This window comes from Neoarthrinium moseri (assembly GCF_022829205.1).
Source record: "Neoarthrinium moseri strain CBS 164.80 chromosome Unknown scaffold105_Wmoseri_CBS_16480, whole genome shotgun sequence".
Lineage (NCBI taxonomy): Eukaryota > Fungi > Ascomycota > Sordariomycetes > Amphisphaeriales > Apiosporaceae > Neoarthrinium > Neoarthrinium moseri.
Window position 1 is genome coordinate 1 of NW_026055219.1, and position 22630 is coordinate 22630.

Genomic DNA, 22630 nt, shown 5'->3' on the forward strand with positions numbered 1-22630 from the left:
AAGCGGAGATAAGGATATCTATAAGGGTGAGTTCATGTGTGCCTTAAAGTAATCTTATCTTACTTTCCACAGGATGAAGCAAGGCGAGATTTAGACATGAATTCTATGTCTCTATAGACTCGACAGCACTTAGTATTAGGATTATTACACTAAGTTTAAACTGCTTGGTTGGCTATAGAAAGCATTTTCTTTGGTAGAATTATCTGCCGCTTCTCGCAATCAGAGCGCCATGATGTATCTGCCGACGAAGCTATCATGACCACCCAAGTTTCTAAATGCGACGATGGAGCTGAAATTACTATACGATCAGGATGCTCCACTGCGAGCGTGCATGATGCTTATCCGAGCCAATCAATGCTCATACACCACCTAAAGTGGCAAGTCGATCGTTGCACAGCTGAATAGTGCATGACCCGAACGGCAGCCCCTATCTCGGAGGCTCGGCAGGTCCCTTATCTCCCGTTTCCAAACCTTTGCGCCGAACGACATGCAATCGACGCGGGGAACCAGTCATGCCGTCACTTTGCGGTTCCATCGGAAACGGTCCCGAGTAGGGCTATATGCTCCACCACCCAATCCCGCATACCACCCACTGAGATTTGACAAGCAATCAGATCAGTCCATGCGGCAGGCCACGCCACTTCAGGCACTCAATATCATCAACATCGAATACTGTTGCCATGTATGACTACGACCTGGTAGTCACCAATGGCGTCTGCGTTACTGCTGCCGATATTGCTGCCTACGATGTCGGCATCAAGGACGGAAAGATTGCTCTCTTGGCCCCTGCCGGCTCGCTGAAGGGCGCCAAAACCAAGCAGCTAATTGATGCGGAAGGCGGTTACGTTATGGTACGTACTACATGCGGCCCTTACGACGCGTATAACTGTCAGCTAAAAAGAAGTAGCCTGGGGGCATCGATTGCCATGTTCACCTTCAAGAGCCATCTATGTTTGGAAAAGGGTCCTCAGCAGACAGCTTCGAGACAGGCACGAGGTCGGCCATCGCTGGAGGCAATACTACCATAGTAGCGTTTGCTCCGCAGCAGAAAAATTTGGACTCCGTTTTGACAGCCCTGGAAAACACCCATAAATTGGCAAAGGGCAACTGCTATTGCGACTATGGCTTCCATCTTCTCGTGTCAAACCCATGCGCAAAAGCTCTCTCTGAGTTCAAGCAGCTGGTCACGACAGAGGGGGTGACCTCACTGAAGATCTACATGACCTACGCGGCATTACAACTTCGCGACAACGAGATCCTATCCGTTTTGCTGGCCGCTCGCCAAAACCACATACTGACTATGGTTCACGCCGAGAATGGAGACGTTCTCGACTGGCTCACCGACCAGCTGGAGGCGCAGGGGAAGTTCGCCCCGAAGTACCACTCCAATTCTCGGCCACCGGTCCTGGAGTCGGAAGCTACCAATCGGGCGATAGCATTGTCTTCACTAATTGCCAATACTCCCATCTTGCTGGTTCACGTCAGCGACCCAGCCGCCGCTCTCCGTATTCGCCAGGCTCAAACAACAGGACAGCCTATCTTCGCTGAGACGTGCCCGCAGTATCTTTTCCTCACTCGCGATGACCTTGATAAACCTGGCTTCGAGGGTGCAAAGTGTGTGTGCTCGCCTCCGCCTCGGAATGCGGAGGACCAGCTGAAGATATGGACTGGCCTGAAGAATGGAACGTTTTCTGTCCTCAGCTCTGACCATTGCCCTTTCCGGTTCGAGGACTCGGAAAGGGGCAAGAAGACTTGTATTACGCCTGAACATCCGGTAGGCAAGTTCAAGTACATCCCCAACGGTCTTCCAGGGATTGAGACAAGAATGCCACTCGCATTCTCGGCGAACAAACTGGCCCTGACCAAGTTCGTAGAGGTCAGCAGTACGAATGCCGCAAAGCTCTACGGTCTGTATCCCAGAAAAGGAAGCTTGATCCCAGGAGTCTCAGATGCGGACCTGGTCGTGTGGTATCCAGATGGCAAACTAGGGGACTTGGAGGTCACGAATAGCATGCTTCACCATGATGTGGACTACACGCCTTATGAAGGACGGGGAATACGGAATTGGCCACGTTATACTATTCTAAGGGGCAAAGTTGTCTGGGACAGAGATGGCGAGGGAATCGTTGGCGGTAAGGGGTATGGACAGTTCGTCAAGCGAAGTCAAAGCATCCTGAATGGGATATGGGAAGAAGTCGATGAGGAGGGGCCTTTTGATCTGGAGAGATTATAGGGCGTCAGGCTATGTAGATGCGTGTGCCGCACGACATTCACCTTTCGTAGAACTCAAATGAAAACGACAGCGAGCTCAAGGGCTACTATTGAACTATCCGGGCTTTTCGAGTTACTACCTGATCATTTGAATCACCTCCCGAAGTACGTCTCTGGGAGGAGACTAGACACGATAGTACGGTACACAAGGTTCAGAATAGGGAGGCTAATTAGGCCCGCGCTGATCATGTTACGGAGGCTCCGTTGTTACGTTGATGCACTGTGAATCAAGGCGAGGCGGTGAAGAGCTTCACCTCAATTTCTGTGATCTCGTAACCGTTACCGCCCATTATGTCCCAACCTCCCGAGGACTTGTTGGGTGTCGATTTGGATAGCGACCTGATCATTCGTGCTGCCCACACAGCGCTAACAATGAGAGAGTCAAGCTACCGTACGCTTCTCAACTCTGGTTCAATAAATATACTCGTCAAACAATAGTTTCCAGTGTTTGGTATTGAAAGGCACCTAGCTGTATGTTAAGGGGCAGGATCATGCGACTCAAAAATAAACTCTAGCCTCAGCGAGGCTAAGGGTTCTTGTTTTCGAAGAGGTACTAGATGCTAAATTCTACAATATCAATGTGCAGATCATGCCATACTCAATCTCTAGCGGACTTGTTAGTGTAAGGTACTTCCCAGTCTCTAGCCGTCTTGAACGAATATCGCAGAAGGCTATACCGGCTTGCCAAATTTTGTACCAGTAAGTTTGTGGCCAATGCGCTCAAACTTTCAAATCATATGCCAACGTGGACGATCTTCATGGAAGATATCAAGGGCTCACCGGCTATGAAGATCACAAAGGCACAGACACGCAGGAACCAGCTTGCCTTGGTAGATGGCTTAACGCAAAGTCGAGGTAAGGTACCACGTCGTGCTGGGCGCATGTGCCAATTGTCATTTCAGCGATGGAGACCTCGCTGCCAAGACCGCTCTTCGAAGTAGTGAAGCAAGCGGTGAAAGGTAGTTGACTGAGCCCCTTAGCTATTTAAACATTCTCAAAGAAACGAGGAATCCAGGCTCTGTCCTATAGGACTGTCGAGTACGATATCCGTGGTGGACGCGCGTCGGGGCCTAGGCTAATTCAGGAAGTTGCTCTGTAACATTGCTAGTTGCAATCTAATGCTTACATTGAAAGCAGGCGGGGTATGCACCATATGCAATGCTGGCAATTGTATACTCACATGATTCACTCCGGATTTCGGCAGTCTCATAGCTTCGTTTCAGAATCTTCAGCGGAAAGCCTCGTTTTTTTGACATCAAACGCCAAGGGCTACCGCTGCGCGATTTTCACTGGCATCTAATTATATCCTCGCCGTCTATGGGCACCCACAAGCCCGGCCGCCAGATCGCCGACTAACACTTGGCTAGCCTGGGTAGCATCAAAGCGCTTTTAAGCTTTGGCCAGAACGATCTACCCAGCGCTGTCCCGGTGCTGAAGCACGAAGGGTCTATTTCCGAGTTTGTCGTCAGCCAAGCGTCCGGCTTCCCCGGCTGGGCGTAAAAACTCGATTCGCCCAGTCTCGTTCCGAATAGATTGCCATGGGCGGCTTTTCGTGGGGAGGCATTTGAACACCTCATCCAAACCATCACCCATGGGCGACGCAAGCCGGATGTGCAACTGCGCTGACTGCGTTTCATCATGGCTCAATCACACCTAGACAAGCGCGAGCCGTATCTGTGCGCCCTTCCACTCGAGGTAAGCAATGGACACGCCCTCTGCGTCGGTCTTCACTCGCTGATGGCACCAAGATCCGGCTCATGATATTTGAGCACGCCGTGAGACTGGACAATGTCGTGGTTCCGCAACAGGTCGTGAAGGGCTCCAACAAATTCACATGGGGAACGCGAGAGCAAGTCCCGGTGCATTATCATCCGGGAAACAATGCCTGGGCCTATATCCCTCCAGCGGGAGAGCGCCTATCAGTCGTGTCTCTGTCCTTGACGTGCAAGCAGTTCTACGAGGAGCTCAGAGACACCCCTGTCTTCTATAGGGTGAATCTTTTCTGCTTCCCGGACTTGGAGGAACTCATACGCTATCTTGCCGCAATCACACCCGAGCGCCGCAAGGCGATTCGAAACATTGTTGTCGAAGGCTTCAAATTCCCACTCCTGGTCAATGATGAGAGGATCTACCTCGCCCGACAGACGCCCTACATGAGCCGACTCGAGAGAGATGGCAGACATGCTCTGGCCTTGCTGTCGCACTGCGATGACCTGCGCACACTGACGTTTCTGATCACCCTGCACCATGCCCTGGAGTCAGGGGTAGTAGATGAATTGAAGATTCTTCACGAGTGGTTCAAGTCTTTCATATCGCAAGCCCCTGCCACGAAACCATCGATCCACGCACTACCAAGACTCGATGTGATGTCCAAAAGCAGCAAAGGGTATCGCATTGGAAAGGACTGGTTCTTGGGTCGTGGTACTGGCGACTGGAACAATGAACCCATGGTTTGGGCTGCCATCAGCGATTTCGAGAGTGCGAGGGCGTCTCTGAGAACAAGCGCCATGACTCCCGTGCCTGACCGGTTACTACGGAGTGCCATCGAGTCCGCCAAACTCGACCTCAACGGCGACGAGCGGGCGTGTGGTTTCAGCCCGGTCGTTAGGCAGAAGAAACTCGACAGCACGATGGACTACAGGCTGGGGACGTTCAAAAGCAGCCCCTTGCCGAAATACAACCAACAGGGCCTTCTTCTCTGGAATGTGGGCGCGATCGAGAGCATCACTGGTGCCACAGACTCCAACTTCACCTGCAAGGTGCGCTGGGCGACCACCGGCGACGAGGAGCCGAAGGCAAGGGAGGAGGCCCGGAACCTCATGACGCGGGACGGGCTCGACCTCTTCCGATGCTACTACGACAGCACGCTGCTGGCCATGCGGGCCTCGGCCGCGTGGTCGAACCTCGAGGTGCCCAGCGCCCTGGTGCAGGCGGCGCTGGACGAAATCGACGCCATGCCGCCGCCCAACGACATCAAGGCCCTGGGCGAGCACGTCCTCACGAGCCAGGCCCTGCAGGCGCGGTGGCGCCGGCTGCAGCGCGACTACGACCGCACGCGCGACCGGCTGTTGCGGCGGCACAGCCGGGCGCTCAAGCAGGAGGGCCGGGGCAGCAAGAGAAAGGGCGCCGCGGCCGAGGGGGCGGAAGCCGAGGGACAGCCCAGGAAGCGCGCCAGGAGGGCCAAGGCTGCCGCTTGACTTGAGCCCCCAATGTCATCATGTCTTGCCCCTGGGCTACCACGTGGGTTGGGGGCGTCATCTTGCGTAATACATGTAAGCGCAGGCGCCCCTGGGGAGTTCCTAGCGGGCTCTTACGAACATCTTTGATTCGGCGCATCGGATTGGACAGCGATTCCTTTTTGGGGTGTTGGTGATTTTCAAAGGCGCCCTACTTTGAGGCGTTGCGTATCTGGGATGGGCAACATGGCGAACTTCTAGGAGTATATCCAAATGGTTTGGCGTTCGTTATTGACAGTGAGCAACATATGTTGGTTATCATGGCCAGGGAATATGACTACGAAAGGCACCAAAGTCGATGGCAGTCTGCAGTCACGTACCTCGATCTGGTCGAGACAGTATCGTCGTGTTGATGCTTTGAAAAGAATGACTCTTGAGGCAGGGTGGTCTTTGCACGGGTTTGTAAATAGAACGTATCAGTATTAATGAAGATCATCGTTGAGTATGTGATCATCTGTGTATCTGGGTATCTAGCAAAACAACCACTTGAACTCCTGCTTGTAATGCGCATTCTCGACTCATCGGTATTATGACACACTGCATTTCCAAACGAAACGGTGTTCCTATTAGTTTACCAATATCACTCAAATAAAACCTATTGCCTCCTTGGTGCCTGCAACCACATTGAGTTCGCGGATCTTGGACCCTATTCCTTCTTCCAGGCAGACTTGATCATGCTCGACATCGAGGTGCCACCGAACAACCACTGGTCAGAGTGGCGGCCGCAATGAGTGTAGACGTTTGCGGTTGGTGAGACCGGCTTAACGGCTTTAGCCGAGGACGAGTCGTGGCGGATGAAGGCCGTTGAACTGTTCCAACTATCTGCCGTGTTGCTTCTTTCCATGGCCCAATCAAAGGTCGAGCCCGACTTTTGGGTATTAGTTTGAGCTATTTCCCGGATGGAGCTTAGAGAGATTCTCACTTACAGAGGTAGAGCCGAAGGATTCGTGTCTTGCGTTCGTATTTCTGGAGGTGCTGGTGGAGAGCGGGGCCGGCACCTTCCCTGCTTTCTTCGAAGAGCGACCCGAACCCATTACGGCGGGAGGCGTTTTGTGCAAAGCAATAATTGCCTGGTGATCGTCGGTTTCGAAGAAAGGCAAAGATCTCCTGCACAGCAGACAGTGATATTTGCGCTGTTTTTCCAGTCGCAAGGGATTAGGTGCAAATGTCTCGCAAAGCAACCTTTATAGCGTAGGTTATGTAAATCGTCTATCAAAGATCGATGGAACGAATGCCCTCCAGGGTGTTATATTGAGGCACACCTGGTGCTACGATGCTGATGCGACTGAGTAGTGCTAGGCTCCTGAGGCGCTGCTATCACAAAGGCAAGAGGGTGGTGGAAAGGAATCCTGGCTGCCCGGCCCATGATATATACTCGGTAGACTTAGCTGTTCCCAAGGAGGAGCTCCCATCCATGCCTGCTGACGAGGAGCCACATATCCTTGCCGGGTGTTGGGATCATATTGGGCCGTCGACTAGCATCTGTGCAACGACGGAGGTTCCCAGCGCAAGGCAGCCAGAAATCTAGTGGTGGACTGCATCGTTATCCGGGATCTCGGCCAATAAGCCTTCGGGGGCGTAAATGCCACATGCACAATGGTCGCGTGGAGACACGGAGGGTCGTGGAGGACAGTCGAGACCACGGTAACACTAGGGGCCCCCTAACTAGCTACTGCTGGTGATCTACCAGGGGGGTGGTCCCACGTCAACAGCCCTACGCCATCCGGGGAGAGCTGTGGCCAGAGAGATATGTGGACAGATGAGGTGGCCTCTACCGGCATTGGCCTGGGGGTATTGGTCGTTGCGGGAAATAATCCTACGGAGGCATCACCATGTCCGATGGATTGCAGTTGGGGGCTGAAGGCACATGCCCACGCAAACAGGGTTATCACAACGGTGGCATGCACAAGCCGGAGGCATGTCAGCAGAGGCGCTGCCAACCAGCTCCCGAGGATTACCAAATGGCGGTGGACACGATGACTGCCGAGACCGTGATTCACTTAATGCCCTGCTACTGTGGAGCTCGCCCTACGGTATGCAGTATTGATTGCTGCTGACGTCTCCGCCATGTCATGTACGGACGACGCCGAAGTCAACGTTTGGAGAAGTGCAGAGTGTCGGTCGCGTTTTGCAGCTTGGACCGACAGAAGCAACGGTGAATGGGTCCGGATCTGCAATTCGCGAACCAACGACTCACGTGTCATGGAGGTTCCGAGGGAGCGTTAAAGACTCAATGCAGGCGGATGGAGCGGCCGGCAGAGCGGCATCAGGATGGGGTTGCCTTGGGGGCCGCATATGGTTCGCACTGGCATTCAGGCAACGGCAACGACTTGCCTCATCTGGCATGCCAGCCTGCCCGAGTAACCACAGTAAGTTCATCACTAGTTAACTAGGTGCCGTAACATAGCTTACGTCCTGTAGCCACGCTGAGCTGGGAGCGACCCAAAGGCAGTTCACACCCCGAAGAGCTGGCACCAGCTGGCAGGCAGTGATGAGGTGATCGGGCGGATTCAGTGTCCACAATCCATGACTTGGCACCCGCCTTGCCGTTCCCCGGATCCTGTAGGGCTGACCTTAGCCTTTGAGCCGCATGGCATAGCGTCGGCGATGACGATGGAGTCCGGGGAGCTCATGGTGGATGATGGCGATCGAAGTTGAGGAGCTTCGAATTTCTGGTGGCCGTGGTGCAGGGCGTGGTGTGGACGGTACACGGTCTCAGAATAGTCAATTGAAATGTGTAAAAGTTGGCGACCGCGGCGGATGCACCGAGGGAGCCGATTTCATATCGGAATCGCTGCAAATGCGGACGTTGGCAGACATGGTAACTTGATGTTTAATCCACGGAAGCATCTGTGATTCGGGGTCGCGGTGAATTTTTGGAGTTGCCAGGCTCCGGGCGGTGGTGGAAAGCGGATGCGAAACACGAAATCGCTCGGAAGAGCTAGCGCGGCTGGCCGTATGGGCGCTATGATTGGCTGCAGCGGCGGTCTCGGTGGCCCGTGCCGGCCCTGGCGCGTGCTGGGTGCTGGGTGCTGGGTGCCCTCCCTCTGCCTGCCAGCCTACCAGCCTGCCCGCTGAGCTAAGAAAGGATGGGCACAGGCACGACAGTGAAAGACGCGCAGGCTCCCAGCTGCTGTCCTCATCCACATCCACATCCACCTGCTCGGCGACTGGTGCAGCCATCGATTCCCAACGGCGATTCATGGAATCTTGCTCCCCAGCCATATTCCAACCCGAGAAGCCCGGCCCTGTCGCTGCACATTGACGTGCTTTCGCCGAGTCGACCTGCCGCTCCACGCCCGCCTCCCACGCTCCACGCGGGACCTCGTTCACAAACATTAACACACGCTCAACTGTGCGACGCCATCATATCGAGGCGCCAACTCCTATAGACCTATAGCCCAGCTTACCACCAGCCAGCCGTCACCAGACTGCGATAACACCGGAGTTATCCCCCGAATACCGATACTTTACATGCCCTAGCTATCCTCTTAGCCGCTCCGTTTGAGCAGTGCGTGCGTGCGTGCGTGCGCGACGATCCCGTGCAGTTCGTGCATGGTAGTCGATCACATTGCTGGGGTCCAGTCGATATAGACTTTCCTAGGTGAAAAGTGCGCCTATACTGGCTTCCTAAAGGTATGTTGGGCTGGTATATGATTACAACTGGTGCCCTGTCGTTACTCCCCATACTCCCCGCAGTCCTTGCCCATGCATGCGGCGGGCCTGGCGATCATAGAATTGATCAACGGCGAGCCATTGACCACAGGCCCCTCCGCGTTTCGGTTCGTGATAATCCTGCTGGGAGTTGGTTATCGCCATGGTTACATGGCCGTCCGTCTCCGCATTTTGCCCGTGGCTTACACCCTCTCACGATGCATTGTGGACGCGGGCCCGCCGGTCCGTGGAGATTCCCATCTGTAGCTTTTCACCAAGCATTCCGCTCGCGGGTTTTCACCTTGCTCGCTATTCAGGACTGGGAGCATTGAACGTTGCTGCTGACCAATTCTAGTCCGCCTAGACACCATCGAGATACGCCGGTGGCCAACCCGCAAGGATGCCTTCTAAACGGAAGCGGGACATCCTCGAAAACTTTGATCCTACCAAGTCTGACTCGGAGGACGAGAACTTCGAGCCCGACGAAGGCGAGCCCACTCGATCTCGCAAGAAGTCGCGCTCGGCAAAAACTGGCAAGGCACCGCCTCGCTCCAGGAAGACCAAGTACCGCGGCTCAGACATCGAGGACGATGATGAAGACCTGTCCGAAAGCGAGCAAGACGGTTCCTTCGGTGGCCGCGACGATGACGACGATGAAGAGGAGGAAGAAGACGACCCGCCCATCAACGAGAACACCGGCCGTCGCGTTAGAAAAGCTGCCAATAAACGTCCGAGCTACAAGGAAAGCTCGGACGATAGCTCGCCAGAGACTTCCGACGATAAGGATGAATTGATAGGCGACACCCCCCAGAAGAAAACCCCACGACAAACCAAGATTGTGGTGCTGAACGTGGGTGCATCGCTGCGCAAGACGCGCGCCAACTCGACAACTGCGCCCGCCGCGGCCCGAAGATCCACCCGAGCGCGTACCGCTGATGCCGACGAAGAGCTTGTTGAGCTTTCCAACTCGGGCAAGCACGCCATGCCCGCCCGTGGCTCCAAGAGCGTCAGCCCCGAAGCAGCCGCACGCAACACCCGCGCCACGAGAGGTGCCAAGGGTATCATGAGGTCACCGCCGCCTCCGATCGAGGAGGCAACACAAGAAAGTAGCCCTCGCAAGAACGAGACCGAGGAAGCCGCCGACTCGGACGCCATGGACGAAGACCAAGACGAGCTAGCCGCCAACCAAGACGACAATTTCGACCCTGTTGACGGTGATGTCAAGGCTGAGGATCAGCCGATGGACACGGTAGAACCCGACGAGGCTGACGACGAAGACGACATGCCAATCACGCGCAGAACTCGCGGTGCAAGACAGATCGTCACTGGCCAGGATGAAGAGGAAGCGGCTGGAGTGGAACCCACCGGCCGCAGGGGCCGCCTGGCTCGAAAGTCCTCTAACAAGAAGTCACTTCAAGAGCCGAGTAGCGATTTCGAGCCTGGGAATGACTCTGGCGACGATAACGAGTCCCACTCGGAACAAGAGAAGAATGATGACGGTGATGGAACCGAGTCGACTCCATCGCGTGGACGCAGGACCGGTAGGGGCAGAGGGGGGACCGCCAAAAGATCCCGTCAACGCAACGACTCTGGCGATGAAGTAGAGCTCGATCGTGACGAGATGGCTGAGGAGCTCGAGGACCTTCGGGGGAGTTCTCAATCCCGCCGACCTCGACGCCGTCGCCAGCGCTCACCGTCTTTCCAAGAGGAGATTGTTCGAGGAAAGCGCGTGCGTAACAAGGTTGATTATAGCATTAAATTGCCCGTCCTGGAACTTGAAGAAGAAGAACCTCAGGTGCCGGCGCCTAGCCCCGCTCGGCGTGGTCGCCGGGGCGGTGCTACCTCTGGCTGGGATCGTACCCTCCATACCATCGCGGGTCCCTTTGGTGGTGCAAACATCACCGGCCCCGGTGCTCTGTTTGGCGGTCCTTGGGGCACTGGCGCCGCCGGAGGCGTCGATTCGGATAGCAGCGATGATGAGATGGGTGGACGTTCCGGCGTTGCTGGCACTGTTGGCATGACCCCAACCTCAGCTATTCCTCCGGGCATGCTCAGTGGTCCTGGACAGGCGCTCAACCCTGATGGCCCTGGCGGTCCTCCCACCGCTGCTCCCAACGTTGGAAAGGTCAAGAATCAGAAGGCTTACGCGGACGCTGATCCCCTTGGAGTCGACTTGACTGTTGACTTCAGCAAGGTCGGTGGTCTTGAGGGTCACATCGATCAGCTCAAGGAGATGGTTCAGCTACCGCTTCTGTACCCGGAACTTTTCATGAAGTTCCACGTCACTCCGCCCCGGGGTGTTCTGTTCCATGGTCCACCTGGCACAGGTAAAACGCTACTGGCGCGTGCCCTCGCAAACTCAGTTGGTATCGGTGGCAAGAAGATTACCTTTTACATGCGGAAAGGTGCAGATGCCCTCAGCAAATGGGTAGGTGAAGCCGAGAAGCAGCTCCGGCTGCTTTTTGAAGAGGCCAGACGGACCCAGCCAAGCATCATCTTCTTCGACGAGATCGACGGACTCGCACCTGTTCGCTCTAGTAAACAAGAACAGATCCACGCATCGATCGTCTCAACCCTACTCGCTCTGATGGACGGAATGGATGGCCGTGGCCAGGTCATCGTCATTGGTGCCACCAATCGCCCGGACAACATCGACCCTGCTCTTCGCCGTCCCGGACGCTTCGACAGAGAATTCTACTTCCCCTTACCCGATGTGGACGCCCGCAAGGCCATCATTGACATCCATACCAAGGACTGGGGTATCTCTGACGCATTCAAGAGATCTCTCGCCCGTGATGCGAAAGGATATGGAGGTGCTGACCTAAGAGCCCTGTGCACAGAGGCTGCAATGAACGCGATACAACGCACATACCCCCAGATCTACTCTTCTAAGGACAAGTTGATCGTCAACCCGGACAAGATCAGTATCCACATGACAGATTTCGTTTTGTCGAAAAAGAAGATCGTGCCGTCTTCAGAGCGAGCATCAACTTCCGGAGCAGCACCGTTACCCAAGGCGATCGAGCCCCTACTTCGCAACCAGCTAGAAAACATCAAAGCAGTGCTGGACGATGTTTTGCCTCGCAAGAAGAAAGTCACAGCTTTAGAAGAGGCAATGTTTGAGCCTTACGAGGATGAGGATTTCGGATTCGGAAGAGAAGCACTGAACGAGGAGTTCGAGAGGTCTCGTGTATTCCGGCCCCGACTTCTCATCTGCGGCGAGCCGGGTATGGGCCATTCATATCTGGCCTCCTCGATTCTGCACTATCTCGAAGGTGTTCACGTCCAGAACTTCGACCTTCCTACCATACTTGGCGACCAACGAGTAAGTCTTATATCATTTGGCTGAAATAGGATAACTGAGTCACTGCTAACATATTGTAGTCTGCCGAGCAGGTTCTGGTTGGGCTCTTCACGGAGGTGAAGCGTCAGAAGCCCAGTGTCATTTTCATTCCAAATGTTGATACCTGGTACTCGACACTGGACGGACCGGCTCTCACTGCTTTCCTTAGTATGCTGCGGTCAATTCAACCAACAGAACCCATTATGGTCCTGGGTACGGCTGAAACCGAAGTGGCAAACCTCTCTTTCGATTTGACGAGAGACCTCTTTGGATTCTCGCGGAAGAACAACATTCCAATTGCCCGAACTACCAAGGTATGTTTTCCATACCACTTTACTCAGAACTCCATTTTCTAACTGCATCCAGGACAATCGCCAGGAATACTTCTCCATGATCATAGCACACATCAGGCGATCGCCTGGCGAATTCCCCGACCCGGCCAACCGTAAGAGGCGTGTGCTCGAGCAACTTGAGGTCGCCCCTCCACCGCCGCCTAAAGTCCTCACCAAAGAGGAAGAAAAGGCGGAATGGTTGAGATATCGTCAGCTACTCAACCTTCTCAAAGTCCATTTACAACCCATCATGGAACAAATCAACAGGAAGTACAGGATCTTTCGGCAGGCACCTATTCCGCACGCTCTCTATCAGTATCTCTTTGACGAGCAAGACCCCAACTACGTTGTCCCCGATATCGAAGGAGCGCTCCCTCGCCCATATGAGATTGCGAAGGATAAGGACGGCATTCAAGGCCTTCGACACACCGAAACCGGCAGATTCTTTTACAACCTTGACATTCAGACTATAGAAGAGCGGCTTGCCAATGGTTATTACATCAGACCCTCTGAGTTCTTGCGGGATGTCCGGGCCCTGGAAAAGGATGCCAAGGCCAGCGGTGATCGACAAAGAATTCTTAAGGCCAGCGAACTCTTGACTAATGTTGAAGTCGATGTCCTGGATATCGAAAAGCTCCGACTTCCTAGTGTTGATTGGGATGAACTATACGAGAAGGAGAAGCGTCGCCGAGCTGCGAAGGCGGAGAGGTCGCGCAAGAAGAAGGCCATGCAGTCTGTCGTTGATCAAGTCACTTCAGAGGCTGGCGACGGCACTGTCGACCCCGATGATCAGCAGCCTCCGGCTCTTCACACCACAAGTGCACGATTCCAGGTTATGAGCCCCCTTGCAAACGGATACGGCGAGGCTTCTGCAACCCACAGCCACACCAATGGTACATCCGACGTGTCCAAAGGAGCCGGAGAGGATGTGCAAATGACCGATGCAGAGACCCAGCCCGACAGCAATGCATCCCCCATGCAGCCGCCTTCTCAATGGCCTCGAATGGGACCTCGGCCTCCTCTCAACCTCTCCACGAGGGCGACTACAGGTGGCACAACTCAGCTTTCCCAAGTGTCTGCTGTGCAGTCCCTCCCGGCAGGCATGTCACCATCCGCTCTTGCGAACGATGCCTCGACCACCAAGACATCGGACCCTTCCAACCGATCCTCCAATTGGAGCACTCAGGTCACGAATGGTGTGCACAATGAGCAATCTAGCCCAGTAGACCAGCTCCCGGACACTCTACCTCTTGCGAGCCAAGGGACATCGAGCGACGAGCAATGGCCTCATTCTCAAGCCCACGGTCTAGCGCGCGGTATTCTGCAGGCGCCAGACTACTCATCGAGTTCACGCGGCAACGCTTCGTCGGGAGCAACAAGATCGTCGCACGCCCCTAGCATGGCTAACCTGCTTAACGACCCACTGCCCGAGGAAACGTCTCAATCCCAGCGGCAATCCGGTGGCTCGTCAGCCTCCCAGCAGCACGTTGAACTCGATAGACTGTCGGGCGACTTGTTCCTCGACGAGCTCACCAAGCGCACATCAGGCTGTACGATCGAGCAGTTGGAGCAGCTGACCAGAGAGATGATGGCGGAGATCTGGCGAACGAAGGGCGAGCACAACCGCACCAAGGTTCTTCAGGCGGTGACTCGCGTCTTCAACGAGTCCATCAACGATATCGAGTCGATGCAGCGCGTGTTCCAGGCAAGCCAGTAACTTGCCCAGACGCGTTTTCGACATACGGCGGGCGCAAGGCGTGTTGGACTAGATATCAGGAACGGCAGGCATCAGACCCCCATGTTTACAGGTTGAGGGGGCTTACGCAGCAGCGGAAGTTTGAGAGGGCTTGTGATTTTAAGAGAGAAGCCAATGGAGATCCGCTTTTATAGCTCGATGCGGTCTCGAGGTGTCTTCTGGCTTACTTCTCGGTTCTGTTGGTTTACTATTTTTCAGTTGTTACATTGCAGGATTGCGGCCCAAAATATTCAGCATCTCTAGGCGTTCAGATGATGCATCTTTCCATCCTGCTATTCAGGCTAGATAGGTCAATGGAAACTTTGTGCTGCTACACAGATTCAATAGTTCTCTGCTGTGCTTTCTCTTGTTTAGGACTATGCCTGTTCTCAATGACTAACTTGTCCTTAGCTTTCAGACAGCGTGTCTACCTTCCCCTTCCCTTTTCATCTTTTCCACCATTGAAACTCCTTTCAGAGTACGACTTCCGTTTTACATTGTGACACTATGCAGATGATTTGAACTAAAACTCAGACTATATGCGCAGTGTCACAGTCTGGCTAATGCGGACAAGTAATACCAGAGTCTCTGTGATACGACTATAAGAAGACCCCGACACGTCAGGCCCACAGACTTCCTGGATAGAGGCTCCCGGTGTCCGAGACTCTAGTTCTTCTTCTTCTCCAGAGGAGCCTCGCCCTCCAGTACCGTATCGTCCCGCTCCCGCAGCAGGACGGCCACGGCGGCGTGAGGGCCGCCGATCAGGGTCCAGTACCCCACGTTCTTCAGCGCAGTGACCAGGCTCGGGTTCTTGACCGTGGTCTGGTAGAGGTACAGAGCCCACAGCAGGAACGGCACGCTGGCCACGAACAGGTCGTACTGCAGGAATTGGATGGCCACGGGCGCCAGATCACCGCTCGCGTAGGCCGTCGGGACGACGCTAGGGGGCGAGGAGGGCGAGTGGGGCACGAAGATGTTGGCAAAGGTCCCGCGCTCGATGTACGTCGCGTAGCTGGGGAAGAAGGACGCGAGGAGCTTGCGCAGGGGCGGCGGGAGGACGGACAGGGCCAGGACGGGCACGTGGGAGAAGGTGGCGACGGTGAGCGCGAAGCCGTAGACATCGGCCGCGGCCGTCACGTAGCCCTTGCCCGGGGTCGTCTTCTCGCCCTTCTCGTCCCGCAGCTCGAGCGAGCCGACGACGAACAGCAGGGCCTGGTGCAAGGCCTGCAGCATCAGCGCGTTCCAGAGCGGGAACGCCTGCCAGATGGCGATCCAGTTGTAGTGCGTCGCGGCGCTCTGGTGCAGCAGCTCCGACATGGGCATCAGGATGGCCGGCGCGATGAAGCCCACCGTGACCGAGGACGGGATGAGCGCCATGTCCCAGAGCAGCACGAACAGGGTCTTGCGGGCGGCGTCGCCGTCGCCGTTGCGCAGCTTGGCGACGGGCGAGGTCAGCAGGTGCATGGCCAGCCAGATGGGCAGCGCGACGGTCCAGCTGATGTTCTGGAAGATGAGGCCGAAGGTGGCGATCCAGCTGACGGCGCGGCCGCGGTTGCCGGCGCGCAGGCTCTCGAGCAGCACCAGGGTCCAGCCGGCGACGAACTGGCCCATGCCCCAGAGGTAGAAGAGGCGGGTCTCGGGGGGCACGGCGCCGTCGAGCAGGGCCGAGAAGAAGAGGACCAGGATGCGCAGCTGGCCGTCGATGGCGGCGACGCCCGTGTAGCTGCGCTTGAAGGGCTCCGGGGCGCCCAGCAGGCTCGACCGGTCGCCCGAGGCCACGCCCCGGAGCACGGCGCCCAGGCCGTTGTGCTTGAGGCTGCCGATGGTCGCGTACGCGCCGAAGACGCTGCAGCCTACGAAGAGGGGGACGAGGGCATACTTGATGTAGGGCGCCTGCGAGGCACGGTTAGCAAACGACACGGCGGCCCGGGTGGTACGAGGTTCGAGCTTGTGGGAGCTATACCATGGTGATGGTGGCAGCTTATGTCGATCGCTGCTGGTGGTCGCCGGCGTTTGCTGTGGTGCTAGAGGATTGGATTAAGATGGTCTGGGACTTGGCCTCAACCCCGCGGATAATTGCTTCGCTAAGAACGAGAAAACGCAACGGCTGATCATGAAGCCATCCTTTAAGGAGTTTCAAAAAGAAATCTTTCCTGCTTGGCAGCAATGCTCAGCCTGCTGAGTAACAAGCTTTTGGACCCCTGCCGGAGGCCGACAGAACCGTTGTGGTATTTGTGCGGGGCCTCGGTTTGACTCGTATGTGCTGACAGCGTCGGGAGGGTTACAGCCACTAGATGCGAAACATATCCAAGCATCCTCACTCTCTCTTTCTTGCGGGTGAAGGCAAGGAATCCAAAAATAACCTGTTCAAGGTGTCCCGAGTTTCCGCACAGCTGTGGTTGCTATAGTTCGGAAGCTACCTACCCTGCCCCCCTGAGCTCGCTCGGAGCTACCCAGAAGCTCCTGAGGGGCCGTGTCGACAGGGTCCACCAAGGAATAGTTAGCTCCTTGTCCTTCTGTAGCCAGCTGCTGCAGTATGATGCAGTATACTCCTCTGCATATTGCACATAGGTCCTTGTTGCAGGCGGAACGCCTCATCGAGGGAGATGGTAATGAAGCATTCCTGATGGCGTCTTTCCTCTGGACGGCAAATCTGCTCCCATTACTGGTGCTCACCTACTCAGAGATAGTCCAGAGATAAATACCAGCAGCGGTAGCTGCCGTTCTGAGTTCACGGTTATCCGAAGATAAGCTTATAGCTTTCGGGATGCCCCCTGCTTAGCCGCACGTCTTCGGATCCCAGCAAGTGTGGAAGCAATACTCCGCAATCCTGATATCAGAGCACCCAAGTTACTGTGGCAGGCCTGTATCTAGTATTCAAGTATCAGTTGCACCGTTGGGTCACCATGACAGCAAAGTTCGAGGGTATAGTGGTTCTCATTACTGGCGCCGCCAGTGGCATCGGGTACGTCCAATGGGTGATATTGTCTTTCCTGCTTCTGATGAACCGTGTAGTCGTGCAACCGCCATCAAGCTAGCCGAGCAAGGCGCATCGCTTTCACTGTGCGACATCAACGAAGATGCGCTGTCGCAGGTTGTCAAAGAACTACCCACGGCCAAGAAGCACATGTATCTCAAGTGCGACGTCGGGGTCAGCGCTCGCTGCGAGGCCGCCGTGCAGCATACGCTGGCGTCGCTGGGCAAGATCGACTTCGTATTCAACTGCGCCGGCGTCAATCCGACCGCTCTGGAGATCACCGAGACTACGGATGAGTATTTCGATAAGCTCGTGAATACGAATCTCCGGGGACCGTATAACATCACCCGGGCTGTCGTGCCGCATCTCAAAGAGGGCGGGGCCATAGTCAATGTATCTAGTACAGCAGGCTTAAGGGCGACGAAGGGGTTCTCTATCGTGAGTAGTAGGTCCACAATGCTTGAGCCAAAAGGCTAATATCTATGGCAGTACTGCGCGACCAAGTTCGGCATCATCGGCTTTACGAAAGCCATGGCCCTGGAACTTGGGCCGAAGGGCATCAGGATCAATGCTGTGGCCCCTGGCCCGATTGACACGCCAACCATGGCGGGAAACGTCGCAGGTGGCAATGCCAATGATGAGCTGATAGCTAGTATTGCACTGGGCCGCCTAGGCCAGCCAGATGATGTTGCCGATGTAGTCGTCTTCCTCTTCAGCGAAGAGAGCAAATTTATGAACGGGAGCATTGTCGAAGTGCATGGTGGCTCGAGATGAGATTGTGATCTGATAGAGCTAACAGTATTCTCTGGTATATTACAGGGCAATGTCATCTTCAATGTCATTACGGGAGTAGAATCCGTTTTTGAGGTTGTCTAAGTATCTAGTCCGTCTGTCGTCCGTTGAGCCTCAACAGGTTCATCCTCAAACTTGAAGGTGCTTCCATAGTGGTCGCTTCTCAGTGTCTTCTGGCCTGGCTGCCTCAACAAGTTTTCTCGGAATGTTCCTCCCGGCACAGCATAGTCCTCAAACATTAGACCGCGTTTCTTCATCTCCGGTACCAGCAGCTCGACGATATCCTCAAAGGATCCCGGGTTGCTGATATAGGCCATGTTGAAGCCATCGACGTCAGCTTCATCAACCCACTGAGTCCGAACGCAATCAGCAAACGACATCCATCTGCAGCACTGTTTCCACAGACCTACCTGCTCCATGATATCAGCTATCATTTCCGGCGTCCCGACCGGCGACGGGTGAAAGCCCCCAATCGCAATCTTCAAGCCGAGCTTCCTTGGAGTCCATACATCGCCATCTTTCTGGCTATCGCCGTAGTTTCCAAGGAAACCTTGCACAGCGCTTTCTTTGGGCTTGGACGTATCTAACTTTAGCTCTTCATCTAACGGATACTTGCTCATGTCAATCCCAGTATAACCTGAGAACTGAGCCAGAGCGCCAACGACGTCGGCATGCTCCTGGGCCTCCTTGAATTTTGCTTCGGCTTCTTCTACTGTTCGTCCAATGATCGGATTGATGGCTGCGAAGAACTTGATGGTGGTGGGATCACGGCCCGCTGCCATCGCGATCTCTCGAGCCGCTTTGATCTGGTAGGCAGCTTGGCTGGGTACCAGGCCGCCAATGTACACCGCCTCTGCATGCTTGGCTGCAAAGGCCTGGCCAACCTTGGATGTACCAGCTTGAAAAATGACACTGCGCGTTCGTCAATGCATAACCAATGGATCTTTCGTGTTTTGTTATTACTTACGGCGTTCTCTGGGGTGACGGATGCGTCTGATGCCGGGCGCGGAGTTTAATGTGCTTACCACTATGCTCGATCTTCTTGATCTTTGACGGCTCATATGCAATGTGGTTTTGACGGTCCCAGACTTGGGCCCCGTCTGCCCACGAAGCGTTCCACAGTCGATAGATGACATCCATGTACTCGTCCGCGATCTCGTACCTCTGGTCATGAGGGACGAGCTCCTTGCCAAAAGCGTCTGCTGCAGCCTGTGACCAGCTTGTTACAACATTCCATGCTATACGCCCTTTGGTGAGGTGATCCAAGGTACTGAATGTCCGCGCTAGTGGGAATGGAGGAATGTAGCTTGTGCTGCCTGTGACTCCAAAGGATATAGATTTGGTTACGGCCTACCATTGTCAGCTACTGTTAGAGACTGTAAGTTGCGAATCACAAACCGCCATAGCTGATATGATGACAAGAGGGTCGAGTTGAGCTACCTGCACACCAGCTCGAAAGACTGCATCCATGTTTCCTCCGTAAACGTCGTGGCCAGCATAGGTGTCGGCAAAGAATATTGCAGTGATACCTGCTTCCTCCCCCATTCTGGCCATTTTAATGTAATACTCAAGTGTGTCCTTGGACTTTGAGTTATCCCCTGGTCGCGACCATTGCCCAGCACATTCGTGATTCCCTGTGCATGCTGTTTCGAAAAAGTTTAAGTGAACCTTCTTTCTTGTTATTGGACCCATGCTTTAGGGATACAAGAAATAGCCTGAGTTTTGTACAATCCTGGTTGCTGCTGTTGAGAGAAGCAAATCTCAAAGGATAAATCGCTAATTGACAATCTCTTATTTTGCATCCCAACTCGTTTTTTGCTACCATTTCTTTGGGCCAGGTCATAGCAGGTGCCCGTATCATTGCCAAGAAGTTCTCGAGCCTCTCGTCTTCCAATGCATCGGACCTGGGAATAAAAGGGCGGGGGTGGTATGCTTCCCCCTTAGACCCGAAGGTAACCCAGAGGTATAAGCAAAGCGGGACTATACAGCGGTTTACAGGACCATGGCTCGACGTCGGACCAATCAGATGCGGGTAATGTTGATCAGATCCCGAATCAGTTGTCTTATCTATCGGGACGGCGAGGTTGCGGACAATGCCGCGGGTTCGACACTAGCTTCCGAAGGCACAAGAAACCAGGAGCTGTCGATTGGCCGGCTTTCGAGCCAGCATCCACCATCGTCTGCTCCCAGATCAAACCTAAATCCGTACTGATTCGCGGATGGGCTGAATGGAAGTTGAATAGGGCTCCTCCAGTACCCTTATTTTGGCTGGGACATAGTTGTTGTCCAACCTGTTTGCCTATCATACACACTCGAGAGAACTGCCGCCCATAGATACCACCAGATAACAGCCAGCCACACTGCCCACGCCACCGAGGAGTACTCTTTCCAGATATCATGTCTACGAGTCTGGTTGAAGATAAGGATGTTCTCGTAGGAACCCCCCAGCCGACCCAGAATCCCGGGTATGGAGACATGCAGGCGAGCTGCACGGTCGCTGGAAGTTATTTAACATCCATTGCCTCCGCCTCGCCAACATGTCATATTGCATGGATACATTACTCGCAGTAGATTCCTTAAGATCATATAGTGTAGGGCGTCCACTACTATTTTCATCCAATTCTCACTTCTCTTGACACGTATAGACCTCTTCCTGGTATGGACGCCAAGGCGGAGAAGCAGGCCCTTGAGTCCAAGGCTACGGTCCTGGAGCCTCACTCCAGCGAAGCAAGCATCCATGATGGAGCCGTCTTCGAAGCGGATGTGGAGAGAGAGAAGCACGAGGTCTTCAAAAAGATCGAGGGCGGTGTCGACTTTCGCACAGTCACCTGGCAACGGGCCACCCTCATTTTCCTAAAGATCCAAATCTCCACTGGTATCCTCGGTATTCCCACAGCCTTATACTCTCTTGGTGCTGTTGGCGGCGGGTTTTCGATTGTTGGTTGGCAGCTCGCGAACTCATGTTAGTCTTCATGCGCCATCATAAGCACTCGGGCTCTGTTACTAAGTCTTTGTCAGGGACGGCCATACTCATGGGTGAGTTCCGAAACCGACACCCGGAATGCCACAGTAAGTACACTCTTGGGATTTTGCCGAACTTCAGGCTGACAAATATATGTAGCGATCGTGGACATGTGTGGCAAACTCTGGGGGCCGATTGGAAAGGAACTCGTTGGCATCATGTTCATCATCGCCTACATCTTCTGCACCGGGAGCGGCATTCTGGGTACCTCGATCGCATTCAACGCCCTTTCCGAGCACGGCGCGTGTTCCGTATTGTTCGGTTTCGTTGCTACACTCATGGTTATAATTGTCTCATGTATCCGGACGTGGGGCAGGATGACATGGCCGCTCACTGCTGGCTTCGTCTCCGTCATGTCGGGTGTCTTGGTAGTGGTCATAGGTGTAACACTGCGGGACCGTCCGGCAGCAGCACCGCAGACTGGGCCTTACGAACTCGGCTGGTCCGCCATCGCCTACCCAACGTTCGCCGCCGGCATGACTGCCAGTGCTACTATATTCATTTCTAGTGCCGGGGGTCCCGGCTTTCTACCTGTCATCGCCGAGATGAAGAACCCGAAGGACTACAAGCGGGCTGTAGTCATTTGCGGCTTTGTCGTGGGCGCAGTCTATCTATCATTCTCGGAAGTGATTTATCGGTGGTGCGGCGCTTGGGTCGCATCCCCTTCTCTCGGTAGTGCCGGTCCCCTGCTGAAGAAGGTTGCCTTTGGGCTGGCCCTCCCGAGTCTGATCATCAGCGCGGCTCTCTTTAATCACACCGGTGCCAAGTACGTCTTCGTACGTATTTTGCGTGACTCACCACATCTACAGGCCAACACCGTTATCCATTGGGGTACCTGGATCAGTATTAACATAGGCCTGGGCGTTCTATCGTGGGTTTTAGCAGAAGCTATACCTATATTCAACTACCTCATTGCTCTCGCAGGCTCTATATGCTTTGCACCAATGAGCTTGATCTTCCCACCCTTGTTCTGGATGTATGACTTTGGCCACTACAGATCTGGAACGCCGAAGCAGGTCGCTTTCTATGCACTTCACGTTCTAATTGCACTGGTCGGAGGGCTCCTTCTCATCGGCGGAACGTGAGTCTATTATCCGTGGTATATGTAACAATCGAACATACGTATACTGACTTGAACTTTGACTAGTTACGGTACTGCCTTGGCAATCAAAGATGCTTACGCGACTGGGGCCATCGGCTCTGCTTTCAGTTGCGCTGACAACTCAAATACAGTGGGATAGGGAGATATTTCATTTGAAAGGGGAGGA

The 22630-nt window shown here is 54.6% G+C and overlaps 9 protein-coding genes across 9 annotated transcripts; 5 read left to right on the forward strand and 4 right to left on the reverse strand.

Annotated features, from left to right (window-relative positions):
- Positions 1 to 680: 680 nt before the first annotated feature.
- Positions 681 to 2233, forward strand: JN550_013136 (uncharacterized protein; the record flags this gene model as incomplete). The annotated part of the gene is made up of 2 exons (XM_049311690.1): positions 681 to 851; positions 908 to 2233. The coding sequence occupies 2 exons, from the start codon at positions 681 to 683 to the stop codon at positions 2231 to 2233; spliced, it is 1497 nt and encodes a 498-aa protein (XP_049164867.1).
- A 1676-nt stretch (positions 2234 to 3909) lies between these two features.
- JN550_013137 (uncharacterized protein) lies at positions 3910 to 5468 on the forward strand (the record flags this gene model as incomplete). Its single annotated transcript, XM_049311691.1, has 2 exons — positions 3910 to 3966; positions 4020 to 5468. 2 exons carry the CDS (start codon positions 3910 to 3912, stop codon positions 5466 to 5468), a joined length of 1506 nt encoding a protein of 501 aa, XP_049164868.1.
- A 685-nt stretch (positions 5469 to 6153) lies between these two features.
- Positions 6154 to 6541, reverse strand: JN550_013138 (uncharacterized protein; the record flags this gene model as incomplete). Its single annotated transcript, XM_049311692.1, has 2 exons — positions 6154 to 6375; positions 6434 to 6541. The coding sequence occupies 2 exons, from the start codon at positions 6539 to 6541 to the stop codon at positions 6154 to 6156; spliced, it is 330 nt and encodes a 109-aa protein (XP_049164869.1).
- A 1690-nt stretch (positions 6542 to 8231) lies between these two features.
- On the reverse strand, positions 8232 to 8846 carry JN550_013139 (uncharacterized protein; the record flags this gene model as incomplete). Its single annotated transcript, XM_049311694.1, has 1 exon — positions 8232 to 8846. The coding sequence occupies one exon, from the start codon at positions 8844 to 8846 to the stop codon at positions 8232 to 8234; it is 615 nt and encodes a 204-aa protein (XP_049164870.1).
- Positions 8847 to 9561: 715 nt separating this feature from the next.
- On the forward strand, positions 9562 to 14553 carry JN550_013140 (uncharacterized protein; the record flags this gene model as incomplete). The annotated part of the gene is made up of 3 exons (XM_049311695.1): positions 9562 to 12486; positions 12546 to 12672; positions 12905 to 14553. The coding sequence occupies 3 exons, from the start codon at positions 9562 to 9564 to the stop codon at positions 14551 to 14553; spliced, it is 4701 nt and encodes a 1566-aa protein (XP_049164871.1).
- A 684-nt stretch (positions 14554 to 15237) lies between these two features.
- Positions 15238 to 16537, reverse strand: JN550_013141 (uncharacterized protein; the record flags this gene model as incomplete). Its single annotated transcript, XM_049311696.1, has 2 exons — positions 15238 to 16464; positions 16535 to 16537. The coding sequence occupies 2 exons, from the start codon at positions 16535 to 16537 to the stop codon at positions 15238 to 15240; spliced, it is 1230 nt and encodes a 409-aa protein (XP_049164872.1).
- Positions 16538 to 17477: 940 nt separating this feature from the next.
- Positions 17478 to 18322, forward strand: JN550_013142 (uncharacterized protein; the record flags this gene model as incomplete). The annotated part of the gene is made up of 3 exons (XM_049311697.1): positions 17478 to 17536; positions 17587 to 17986; positions 18038 to 18322. 3 exons carry the CDS (start codon positions 17478 to 17480, stop codon positions 18320 to 18322), a joined length of 744 nt encoding a protein of 247 aa, XP_049164873.1.
- Positions 18323 to 18420: 98 nt separating this feature from the next.
- Positions 18421 to 19894, reverse strand: JN550_013143 (uncharacterized protein; the record flags this gene model as incomplete). Its single annotated transcript, XM_049311698.1, has 4 exons — positions 18421 to 18690; positions 18751 to 19252; positions 19308 to 19690; positions 19739 to 19894. 4 exons carry the CDS (start codon positions 19892 to 19894, stop codon positions 18421 to 18423), a joined length of 1311 nt encoding a protein of 436 aa, XP_049164874.1.
- Positions 19895 to 20737: 843 nt separating this feature from the next.
- JN550_013144 (uncharacterized protein) lies at positions 20738 to 22603 on the forward strand (the record flags this gene model as incomplete). Its single annotated transcript, XM_049311699.1, has 5 exons — positions 20738 to 20805; positions 20986 to 21302; positions 21359 to 21409; positions 21462 to 22443; positions 22510 to 22603. 5 exons carry the CDS (start codon positions 20738 to 20740, stop codon positions 22601 to 22603), a joined length of 1512 nt encoding a protein of 503 aa, XP_049164875.1.
- Between the last annotated feature and the right edge of the window lie 27 nt (positions 22604 to 22630).